We start from the raw sequence: 13044 nt of genomic DNA, 5'->3' as shown, positions 1-13044 counted from the left end.
GCCTTTCAGCGTTCAGTCTGGAGCATAGCCCCCCTTATAAAATTCCTCCATGATCCCCTATTCAATGCTAACATTGGTGCCCCTTCTGATGTTAAACCTATTACTTCAAAATCATTCTTAACCGAATCCAGGTACCTTCTCCTCGGTCTGCCCCGACTCCTCCTACCCTCTACTGCTGAATCCATGAGTCTCTTGGGTAACCTTGCTTCTCCCATGCGTGTAACATGACCCCACCATCTAAGCCTGTTCGCCGTGACTGCTACATCCATAGAGTTCATTCCCAGTTTTTCTTTGACTTCCTCATTGTGGACACCTTCCTGCCATTGTTCCCATCTACTAGTACCTGCAATCATCCTAGCTACTTTCATATCCGTAACCTCAACCTTGTTGATAAGGTAACCTGAATCCACCCAGCTTTCGCTCCCGTACAACAAAGTTGGTCGAAAGATTGAACGGTGCACAGATAACTTAGTCTTGGTACTGACTTCCTTCTTGTAGAGCGCTCACTGCATTAGCTTTGCTACACCTCACTTCCAGTTCTTTCACTAGGTTGCCATCCTGTGAGAATATGCATCCTAAGTACTTGAAACCGTCCACCTGTTCTAACTTTGTTCCTCCTATTTGGCACTCAATCTGTTTATATTTCTTTCCCACTGACATTACTTTCGTTTTGGAGATGCTAATCTTCATATCATAGTCCTTACATTTCTGATCTAGCTCTGAAATATTACTTTGCAAACTTTCAATCGAATCTGCCATTACAACTAAGTCATCCGCATATGCAAGACTGCTTATTTTGTGTTCACATATCTTAATCTCACCCAGCAAGTCTATTGTTTTCAACATATGATCCATAAATAATATGAACAACAGTGGAGACAGGATGCAGCCTTGTCTTACCCCTGAAACTACTCTGAACCATGAACTCAATTTACCATCAACTATAACTGCTGCCTGACTATCCATGTAAAGACCTTTAATTGCTTGCAAAAGTTTGCCTCCTATTCCATAATCTTGTAGAACAGACAATAACTTCCTCCTAGGAACCCAGTCATATGCCTTTTCTAGATCTATAAAGCATAGATACAATTCCCTGTTCCACTCATAACACTTCTCCATTATTTGCAGTAAGCTAAAGATCTGGTCCTGACAACCTCTAAGAGGCCTAAAACCACAATGATTTTCATCCAATTGGTCCTCAACTAATACTCACACTTTCCTTTCAACAATACATGAGAAGATTTTACCCACAACGCTGATTAAAGAGATACCTCTATAGTTGTTACAATCTTTTCTGTTTCCATGTTTAAAGATTGGTGTGATTACTGCTTTTGTCCAGTCTGATGGAACCTGTCCCGACTCCCAGGCCATTTCAATTATCCTGTGTAGCCATTTAAGACCTGACATTCCACTGTATTTGATGAGTTCCGACTTAATTTCATCCACCCCAGCCGCTTCAGTCATTACACAGAAATTAATGACACATACAACACAGAACAAAATTATAAATGAAGAACAAAAAGGCTGTTGCAAAGGAGCACGAGGATGTAAAGAGCAACTGATAATAGATGCAGAGGTGACATATCAAGCTAAAACTAAACAAAGGTCGCTACACTATGCACACATTGATCACCAAAAAGCTTTTGATAGTGTACCCCACTCATGGTTACTATAAATATTGGAAATATACGAAGTAGATCCTAAATTGATACAGTTCCTAAACATAGTAATGAGAAATTGGAAAACCATACTTAATATCCAAACAAATTCAAATAATATCACATCACAGCCAATACAGATTAAGCGTGGAATATACCAAGGAGACTCAGTAAGTCCTTTCTGGTTCTGCCTTGCTCTGAACCCACTATCAAACCTGCTAAATAATACAAATTATGGATACAATATTAGAGGAACATACCCACACAAAATCACACATTTGCTATACATGGATGATCTAAAACTACTGGCAGCAACAAATCAACAACTCAACCAATTACTAAAGATAACAGAAGTATTCAGCAATGATATAAATATGGCTTTTGGAACAGACAAATGTAAGAAAAATAGCATTGTCAAGGGAAAACACACTAAACAAGAAGATTACATATTGGATAACCACAGCGACTGCATAGAAGCGATGGAAAAAACAGATGCCAATAAATATCTAGGATACAGACAAAAACTGGAATAGATAATACAAATATTAAAGAAGAACTAAAAGAAAAATATAGACAAAGACTAACAAAAATACTGAAAACAGAATTGACAGCAAGAAACAAGACAAAAGCTATAAATACTTATGCTATACCAATATTGACCTACTCATTTCGAGTAGTGAAATGGAGTAACACAGACCTAGAAGCACTCAATACACTTACACGATCACAATGCCACAAATATAGAATACATCACATACATTCAGCAACAGAAAGATTCACATTAAGCAGAAAGGAAGGAGGAAGGGGATTTATCGATATAAAAAACCTACATTATGGACAGGTAGACAATTTACGAAAATTCTTTCTAGAACGAGCAGAAACTAGCAAAATACACAAAGCACTCACTCATATAAACACATCGTCTACACCACTACAATTTCATAACCACCTCTACAATCCTTTAGATCACATAACATCAACAGATACGAAGAAAGTAAATTGGAAAAAGAAAACACTACATGGCAAGCACCCGTATCATCTAACACAGCCACACATCGAACAAGACGCAACCAACACATGGCTAAGGAAAGGCAATATATACAGTGAGACGGAAGGATTCATGATTGCAGTACAGGATCAGAAAGTAAACACCAGATATTACAGCAAGCATATTATTAAAGATCCCAATACCACAACAGATAAATGCAGACTTTGCAAACAACAAATAGAAACAGTAGATCACATCACAAGTGGATGTACAATACTAGCAAATACAGAATACACCAGAACACATGACAATGTAGCAAAAATAATACATCAACAGCTTGCCTTACAACATAAACTTATAAAACAACACGTTCCCACATACAAGTATGTGCCACAAAATGTACCAGAGGAATACAAATTATACTGGAACAGAACCATTATAACAGATAAAACAACACCACATAACAAACCTGACATCATACTCACCAATAAAAAGAAGAAATTAACACAACTAATCGAAATATCCATACCGAGCACAACAAATATACAGAAGAAAACAGGAGAAAAATTGAAAAATACACCCAACTGGATGAGGAAGTCAAGGACATGTGGCATCAGGATAAAGTTGACATTATACCAATTATACTATCAACTACAGGAGTCATACCACACAATATCCATCAGTACATCAATGCAATACAGCTACATCCAAACTTATATATACAACTACAGATATCCCTAATTAATGATACATGTTCAATTACCCGAAAGTTCCTAAATGCAATATAACATATACCGTACAGTTAAAAGGAAGTCACGCTTGATCAAGGTCCGCGTCACTTTCCATTTTTGACCAGACATAACATCTGAGAAAAGAAAGAAATAATAATAATAATAACAATAATAATTTTTACTCAAATGTGTCCATATAGGTCAGGTGTGTAGAAACATTGGTTGGCCTTCTTCTGTTTCCATATTTCTATCATTCTTTTGTTACGAGCTTTTTTGCTTGTTCAGACCAAGTGCCAGTGAAAAATTTTCAAAATCAGTTACATTGTTCTGTTTTTGCTTTACTCCTGGTTTCATAAAATTCAAGATTTTCTCTTTTAACTCTTTCAAGAGTGGTGGTTATCAATGTCAACCGCTTATTTGACAACACCTTTTGGCTGAACTGGGCAAGTTAGTCGAGCGTGTTCTTCCTAGATGGCAAGGAACTGGACACTATACACTTTGCTATCTTATTGTCACTGCGTTACAATCTGTTTATTGGTTTGCAGAAGTTTTGCTTGGTTTAGCTGGTGTAGATTTTGAAGGTCACATTTTCCACATATACACTACTTTTATTTTCAAGTAAGAATTTCCATACATAACTTTAGTTCACACTAACGAACTTAAGTGACAGGTACGTGAAACAAGTTTATTCATTTCATATTTATGTTACTTTAATCTAGGTTAGCACTGCTGACTACCATGCAACTGACATGCAACTTTCAACTAGTATGGCTAGGAGGTGTCTTAGTTATGATGAAATTTGAAAACTTCTTTTTGAGGACTTTCCATCAGGCTCAGATAGTGATATGTTTGAACACTCTGCTAGTGACCCTACATATGAACTACTCGTAAACAGTGATAACATAATATTATCATGCTTCAAAGAAAATGGCAAAGAATCAAATGATAACATAATGAAATGTAATCATCACTTGTAGCTCAATGAATCAGTATGTGAGGGACAAACCTGTGAAAAGAGGCTATAAAACGTAGATGTTGTGTGATGAATCTGCACATAACTTGAAGTTCTTAATTTATACTGGAAAAATAAGTGGAGGGAAGTCTGAAATGGGACTGGGTGCATCAGTAGTTACAAGTTTATGTGAAGAACTTTATGGTAAAAATCATATTGTTTTCATGGATTAAATTATTCACTTTTTATAATCTCTTGATCCTACTAAAATCCCAGAAATTGTTTGCAGTTGGAGCTGTGAGCACTCCAAATAAATTCCTCCCAAAACTTAAAAGAAGATAAAAGGATGAAATGAGCATCTATCACACAATAGTCAGCAATCATGGGGTATCAATTTACAAGTGGACGGATAAACTAGCTGTGAACCTGATCTACACTATGCATGAGCCAAGTGACACCACAAGAGTAAAAAGGAAGCAAAAAGATGGGTCAAGTACTGCGATGGCATCCCCCTTCAACTGACCAACTGTAACGGGAGTATGAATTTTGCTGTGAATTTTGATCATCTAAAAGGAGACTATCGTTGTGATTGCAAAAGTAAGAAATAGTGGTACAGGTTCTTTTTTTCTTCTCTTTTTTTTTACTTGAATGATGTGTGTCTAATGAATCCATTTATCATCCACAAAGAAACTGAGATGGGGCAGTTCACAATAAAGACGTCTGAAGGAAACTGTATGAAGGACTGTTTGGCAAAGCTACTGTGCACAGCAGTGATGCAAGTCAAAAATGGAAGAGCGTAACTCTCAAAAAACGTAAACCACATGTGAACAAATAAATTAGATTGGAAGTTAATGCCAAATCAGACTATATCTAAAAGGTAGGCAGTACGCAGCGCACATTCTGTTCCTGTTAGAGCACTGTGGGTGTGTTCAACATGTAACGTGCCTCTTTGTCTAAGAAAAGGTAAAACTTGCCTTCAGACATTCGATTCTCAATGTTACTGCACTTGTGAGCTCGTTGTGTAAACAATTTCTTAAGAAATCTGCTCGATTTTACCTCATAAAATCTGTTAACATATAATGGGTACATCTATATCCATTCAGTGCAAAACACCATGAAGTGAGTATTATGGGCAAAGGTTAACAGATGTAAGCACAATTTAATTGACTGTAATTTAAAAAGTAAGCTAAATATGAAATGACACAATTTCAGAGACTTTACTGGTCTCACACAGACTAGTGAAGTCTCTGAAATTGTTTCATTTCATTTGTATCAGTACCTTCACCTGCATTTCAGGCCAGATGCCTCATTTACATTCGATGCTGAGGTGCTATTCCAGAATATTGAGAGCCTCAGCAATTCTGCTTGTAAGTAATGGGGAATTTAAAGAAGACTGGAGTGGCAGTGAGAATATGGATCAAGCAAGGATGTTTGCCGGGTACTCAGTGCTGTTGTGTGAATTGCTACGCCGAGGTGGCTTAGTGGCTAACGCAGTTACCTATTAAGTAGGCGAACCAGGTTCGATTCCCAGCCTCAGTACAAATTTTCACTCGCTGCTTCAGTCTATATACATAAGCAAAATATTGTAAAATTGTATTAAAATGAATTGTTTTGTTTGTTATGTTTTATAATTTTGACAAATCACATGGTTTCATTTTCTAAGTGTATCTGTAAATTTTAATCCAAGTTTCCTAACATTTGTGTTTTGTCACAACTGATTAACCTACAAAATTTGTTCCGAGGATGTTTCTTTGGCCTCACTGTTTTCAATATCTGCTTTCCTGTTCAAAATTAGTTTCCGAAGCAGACACATTCTGCTTTAATGGTGAATTATTACTGCTCTTACTATAACAACAACAATAATAATATAATGATAAGTTCTTTCAACCACTATTTCTTGGATAGCAGCTGATGGAACAATTACCATAACTGCTGAGAATTATATAATGTATGGTTCAGCAAAAAGTTTTCCGCGAAATCTTACTACTACTAGGTAAGTCAACGGAACCATACTTTGGTTGGATTTCAGCTTGGTTTGTGATATTACTTTGACAGAAATAGTTTATAGTGCAGAGTATGTGTGGCAATTTAGAATCATAAAGAGATAATAATTGCTACAATGAAATTTCCCTTTTCTAATTTCCATTAATAGACTTTTTCATAATGTGTGGTTACTTACAGGGTCAAAAACCAGCATCTGGCACAGCAGGTGCACTGCCTCATGCGTGGCCTGTGAGGAGAGGGTGTATAGGGCAGCCATGGAGGGTGGCTTTGGTGCACGTCGCAGCATGTGGGTTCGTGCCCCGTCACAAGCGTACCGCATGTCTTCCAGTGACGGTGTGCCAAGTAGTTCCGTTATTAACTCCAGCTGAAAGACAGAAATAATCATGTTTTAATTATCTGATCTAATCTGCACTGTAACAAAATCTGAGCACACAATCAGAAATAGGTGATTAACAAAGAAAGTTCTTGCTTAGGGATCAATTTCATACTGCATTTCACAAAAACCAACTTCAAATTTTTCTACTCTCTCATGTCACATAGGAAATTCCAGTTAAATGACTACTGTCATTTACGTTTTCTTTGGGGTAATACATAATCCCATGATATACTGTTCGACATGCAATGTACTTCAGAAAAAAAAAAGGTGCAGGAACAAGTAAAAATCATATTCAGTTTCTCACGTGCTAGACTGGGGGCAAAGTCTACATTTTTATCAGTTGTTTCTTAAAAATTTGTAAATACACTTTCATAGAATTTCAAAATGCACACCTGACTCAAAAATTGTGTTTCATTGTCTTTAAAATCACTGTAATGTTTGCTGTAGTTAAAAAGCTACATCCAAGTACAAAGCCTCCATTTCACGACAGCTTTTAGCCTTCACAGGCCTTGAGATAATCATTCAAAATGGCACCACCCAAAATGGTTTATTCTTGATTATCCAAATAGCTTTTTCATTTTCTTTTTTGTCAGATGTTTAGAATCTATTCTCTTGAATGTAAGTTTATTGTACTTCCACAACTGCACTGGTGTTCAAAGAAGTATGTACTATTTCTGAAAAAAGTTGGGGATTCCCAACAAACCGTAACATTGTTTTGCATCATTCTATGCATGCAAAAGGTGCATTAGTGCTAGAGAAACTACAAGACGTCAAAGTAATCATTGCTGTTGCACAGGACAGAGCCGAGTAAATACAGCTGCTGTGTAGTGTACTGGTACTTTTTCGCTCACAGCACACAATTCTATTTACAAAGACAAACTATCAAAACACAGAGATGCCATTGGTATGAATGAAATTTTACTTATGTTGTAGTAGTGCATGTTGTACAATTATACAAGTCAGTTGTCAACTTAATCTTAGGAATTGTTTTGTTTGTACAGCTTTTTAAAGTAGTCTTGCTCTGTGTGTTTAATTCAATGAATAAACAAGAACACTACACACTCAAAATAATTAGTTTCGACATTTGTCATTGACAGAAAGCCATACGAAATTGGTGATTTTCTTTAGGAATCTGATACTTTCCTTTCAACAGATAATCAAATGGGTAGCTGAATTCAAATGTGGTTGAACTTCTGTTGACCATTATTTGAAAGGGATTTGAAACCCTGTTTTAACACCCACTCTATGAAGCAATTTCCGGAGTCCACCAAGGGACCATCTTCCGGCGGGCGGAATCTGAAGAAGAAGGGACTGCAGAAACAGCTGCTGAAAGGATGGATCCAGTCAAGGTCTGAGTAGATTCATCAACACTGACGTGTGGCAATACAGGGGGGATGGGAGCAGCGGAGAAGGCACCCCAATCAGCATTAGATAGGGCCCACCTGAGGGGGGGGGGGGGGGGGGGGGGCGAGGGGTGATGGAGTGAGAGACACTGAAGGAAGGTCAAAACAATCGGGTAATGGCCGCTGTCACGTAAGTCATCATGGACACCCCACTCAATGGAGGGAAGAAGGCTGGGACTGCAGATGGAGAGGTCAATGGTTGAGAAAGTTCCGTGTGCCACACTAAAGTGTGTGGGAGCGCCTGTGTTTAGTAAACACAGGTCAAGCTCTGCCAGAACAGCTTCAACTGTCCTGCCCAGGGCAGTAGTCGTATGACTACCCCAAAGAGGGTTGCGGGCATTAAAGTCCCCTAATAACAGGAAGGGAGAAGGGGGTTGTTGAAGAAGGGTAGTGAGGGCATGGGATGTGGGCAGCCTGTCAGGTGGGAGGTAAAGATTATAGATTGTGAAGGGAGTGGCCAGATGGACCCTGACAGCAACGGCTTCCAGAGTGGTAAGGAGGGGAACCCATTTACTAACAATGTCCTTGCGGACCAAGGTGCAAACACCACCAGAAGCCCGCAAGGGGCCAATTCGGTTCCGACAAAAAGAGTGGAACCCACGAAGGGTCAGTGAGTAAGAACTGACAAAATGGGTGTCCTGGAGCACAATATAAGTGGCAGAGTATAAGGAAAGAAGGGGCTGCAACGCTGTAAGGTGACCCAAATATCCGTTACAATTCCACTGGCAGATTCTCAAGCCGGAGTCGACAGTGGAAGTGATTGGACCGGAGTCGGTCACGCCACCGAGTCGCTATCCGTCACCGATGAGGATGGGGTAATATGCATATAGGTGGGTTCAGACTGTCAGTTCATTGACTGCAGGAGAGGAAGGTCGCACCTCAGCGGGTACCAGAGGGGCCTTGCCCTCGTTCCTGCGTTTCTGCTTCTTCTCTTGGGAAGGAAGAGAAGGGCAGACTTCAGCGAGGGCAGGCACGGAATTACAACGAGCAATCCTGGTGCTCACCGGCCGCGGTTCATGCTGCCAATGTGGAGCAGTAGATCGCCTTTCACGGGGGTGCCAGGAAGAGGAGTCCTAGGAGGGAGCTCCAGTACCGGCAGCTGCCGAAGGAGGGGGAGGGGGAGCACCCGAAGGTATGGGTACTGAGGGAGAGTGGGGGGTGGAGGAGAAGGCTGAAGGCATGGGGCGAATGGGGTGGGGCTGGGAAGAGGAGGGGGTAGGAGGGGGAATGGACGTAATTGAAGCAAAAGTAGAGGTCATAGACACAGGATGGAGCTGGTCATATTTTTGACGAGCCTCAGTGTAGGTGAACCGATCGAAGGTTTTGTACTCTTAATTCCTTCTTTCTTTCACAAACACCGGGCATGTAGGCGAGTGTGGAGAATGCAGCCCATTACAATTTACACACACTGGCAGGGCAGCACAGGCACGCCCCTCATGGAGGGGGTGCCAACAGTCACCACAGAGGGGATCAGTGGTGCAGTGGGAAGATCGTGTGTCCAAACCTTAAGCATTTAAAACATCTCACCTGTGGTGGAATGCAAAGTTTTGCATCACACCGATACACCATTACCTTAACCTTCTCAGGGAGGACATCCCCCTCGAAGGCCAGGATAAAGGTGCCCGTAGTGATGCGATTGTTTGGAGGGCCTCGCTGCACACGGCGGATAAAACGAACCCCCTGCCGTTCGAGGTTAGCACGGAGCTCCTCGTGAGTTTGCAGAAGAAGATCTCGGTGGGAAATAATGCCCTATACTGAGTTCAAAGATTGGTGGGGCGTGACGGAGACTGGGACGTCACTGAGATGGTCACAAGCGCACAGGGCGTCAGATTGGGCAGAAGAAGGTGTCTTGATGAGCAAAGCAACGGACCACATTTTACTCATCAATTCAATTTGCCATAGTTATCTTCAATCGTCTCCACGAAAAACAAAGGCTCGGTCACAGCAAAACTACCGCCATCCATCCTGGTACAAACCAGGTACCGAGGGAAAGGTTTCAACCTAAGCCGGCGAGTTTGTCCCTCCTCCCAGGGGGTGGTCAAGGAGGGGAAGGCCGAAGGATCAGAAGAAGGAGTGTCACGTCTGCTACCACTCTTAGAGGCAGCCACAGAATGGCCAGGACGGTGAAGCTTTTGTCGCTTCATGCGCAAGGCGTCCGCCCTAGTACCACCCACTCCGATCAGGGGCTCGTCCTGTGGGCGCCACCCAGCCACAGCAAGGGCCGTCTGGCACGGCGGCCATTGCCGGGAGTTCTAGTGCCCCAAAACGATGAGCAATGACTCCTGGGCATACATGAGGCATTAACAGCTCAGGTACTAGCAGTGTGATCCTTGTGGTTTCAGGGAGTTCAGCCAAGTGGGTACTTAACAGCCCTACCAAACAGACTGGCTACTGTGCTGGTGACCTAGCAGGAGGGGAGCCAGGGTGCAAAGGGAAAGGGGAGGGGAGGGGGAGAGGAACCTGCACCATGGAAGCTAGGTAGGGAGTTAATCCCCAAATGGCACACACTGAATGGAAAATTTTTGTAAATGGAGGTCATACCCCAAGGGGACCAAAAACGCCAAACAGGAGATGGAAACAGCAAACTAAACAATAGCACAGGCCAAAACAAAGCCAGGAGGATAGCCAAGTCGACATGAAGTCCACTAAGAGGGAAAAGAGGCGGCAGGGACAAAGGAGTAAGGAGAGGGAGGAAGAGGAACAGGGATGGTAATGCAGCCTTCAAAGGAAAGGAAAGGAAAGGAAAGGAAAGGAGATTGCAGTAGCTCGGGGCCCCGTGCGCACCACACACATACCCACAAAAGGACTGTGGGCCCCCTGGGGGGAATGTAATCTAGAGCCATTCAATTTGGAGTTGGCTGCTCGACACAACTCCCTGGTGTCATCGAGTGAGAAGTGCACATTGCAGACCACTAGTGGTTTACCTGTTGGACTGGGCTCTGCGCTTGAAAGAGGATGCGTCGCCCAAGAAGCTCCCCGAAGATGCAGCCGACGCTCCAGACGTCTACGGCAGCGGAGTAGTGTCGCGCGCCCATCAGTATTTCAGGCGCCCGGTAGTACTGTGTCACCACCTCCTGAGTCATGTGCTTTGACTGGTCTGGCTCCTCTACGCGTGCCAACCCGAAGTCGCAGATCTGTCAAAAGGTGACACGTCACTAAACTGCGACACCAGAAAAGTGGAACTGAACATAAATTGGAAAGTAGTAGGATCGTACCTTGAGGACACAATTGCTGTTGACAAGTAGGTTCCCCGGTTTTATATCACGGTGCAAGATGCGTGCAGAATGCAGGTATTTCAGACCTTCGAACAAAACCGAAGAAAGTATGAGTGCACAGTTTTAAAACAAGATTGTACTTTAATTTTGTATTAAAGTATAATTAACTGTTCATTCAGTTGCTTGTAAACAAGACATTTCATCAGACCTATTTCGACTTAAGTTATTGTTCCCCTGCTGAAAACTAGTGTGAAAGAAAAGATAAAGCTACATACTTGGCACACTCAGTTTACACAAGTACTAGTTGGCTGTAACAATTGGCAAATGCACTAGGGCAATCACAGCTAGAACCTAACTAAAGCAGATCTCAATTAGTATGCTAATCCTCTGTGTGCGCCATTTTAAATGTATAATATGGATGTTCAGTGTAGAACTGATGGAGTACACAACAAAGGGTACTTAGTACAGTACCGTGCATCATGGTGTCTTCTTGTTCCAACCACAAATGGAGTGCAGGAAGGCTGATACTTAAATGCCACTATGCATGCTGTAATTACTATAATCTTCTCTCCAGAATCCCTATGCCATGGTATTTAAATGGCAGAAGAATCTCTCTAAATTCTTGAAATTCTGCAAATATGCTTTTCCGTCTATCTTCGAATGTGTGCCAGTTAAGATTTTCTAGCACTTCAGTGACAGTATCCTGTGAATCACACAAATTGTGACTGTGCATGCTGCCCTTCTTTGTACACATTCCATGTCCCTGTTAGTTGTACACAGTTCAGCAATATGCTAAAACAGGATGCACAAGTGATTTGTAACCAACGGCATTTGTGTACTGACTACATTTTCTGAATATTCTGCCCATGAACTTTAAGTCTGCCACCTGCTGTACTTATGGATCATTCCATTTTGTATCCCTGCAAAATGTTACACTCAGGTATTTGCATGAAGTGACTGACTTTAACTGTGAATGATGATAATGTAGCCAATATACTACATTCCTGCCTTTTGAGAAATGCATAATTTTACATTTCTGCACATTTAATGCAAGTTGTCAGTCTTTTGGTAACTTTGCAGGAATATCAAGCCAATTCTTGATAAGATTTCAATTTTTATCACAATGCTTCATTATAGATAGCTTCATCATCTGCAAAAAGTCTGAGGTTGCTATTGATAGTCTCTGCCCGCTCACCAACATACAACATGATCAACAAAGCCCCCACCAAACTTCCTTGAAGTTAGTTTTCCATCCCTCACTGGTTTTCTGTCCAAGATAACATGCTGAAAAATCTTCAACCCAGCTCCAAATTTTATTTGATACCACATGTAATTGTAGTTATGATAATAAAAATGGGCAGTGTACTGAATCAAATGCTTTTCAGAAACCATCTACCTAATTGCTTTGAGCCATAGCTTCCAGGTGTTCAGTGGGAAAGCACAAACTGAGTTTCACACGATTTGCGTCCTCGGAATCCGTGGTGGTCAGTATGGAGAAGGTCGCACTGTTTGATATACTTCATTATGTTCTAGTTCAGACTACATTCTAGGACTCCACAACAGAGGAATGTCAATGAGATTAGACAGTAGGTTTGTGGATAACTTCTATTAACCTTCTCACTGATCAATATGGCCTTTGCTTTTTTTCCAATCACTGTGCTCTGTTCTTTGTTCTTTGTTCAAGGGACCTATTGTGTATTATAATTACAATGGAAGC

The 13044-nt window shown here is 41.3% G+C and overlaps 1 protein-coding gene across 2 annotated transcripts in view; it reads right to left on the bottom strand.

The window, feature by feature from the left end:
* The window catches only part of LOC124589659 (serine/threonine-protein kinase NLK-like), a 443634-nt gene that overhangs the window by 50582 nt on the left and 380008 nt on the right, over positions 1-13044 (bottom strand). For both annotated transcript variants that reach the window (XR_006976165.1, XM_047131572.1), the window contains exons 5-7: positions 11328-11413; positions 11037-11246; positions 6509-6697 (exon numbers count right to left, since the gene is read on the bottom strand). Coding sequence is in view for 1 of the 2 variants with exons in the window: in XM_047131572.1 (XP_046987528.1) it covers positions 6509-6697; positions 11037-11246; positions 11328-11413 (485 nt within the window). In the remaining variant the exon portion in view is untranslated. The remainder of the gene's footprint in view (positions 1-6508; positions 6698-11036; positions 11247-11327; positions 11414-13044) is intronic.

Source organism: Schistocerca americana, unplaced genomic scaffold, assembly GCF_021461395.2.
Source record: "Schistocerca americana isolate TAMUIC-IGC-003095 unplaced genomic scaffold, iqSchAmer2.1 HiC_scaffold_72, whole genome shotgun sequence".
NCBI classification, from domain to species: domain Eukaryota; kingdom Metazoa; phylum Arthropoda; class Insecta; order Orthoptera; family Acrididae; genus Schistocerca; species Schistocerca americana.
This window is presented reverse-complemented; position numbering and strand designations above follow the sequence as displayed.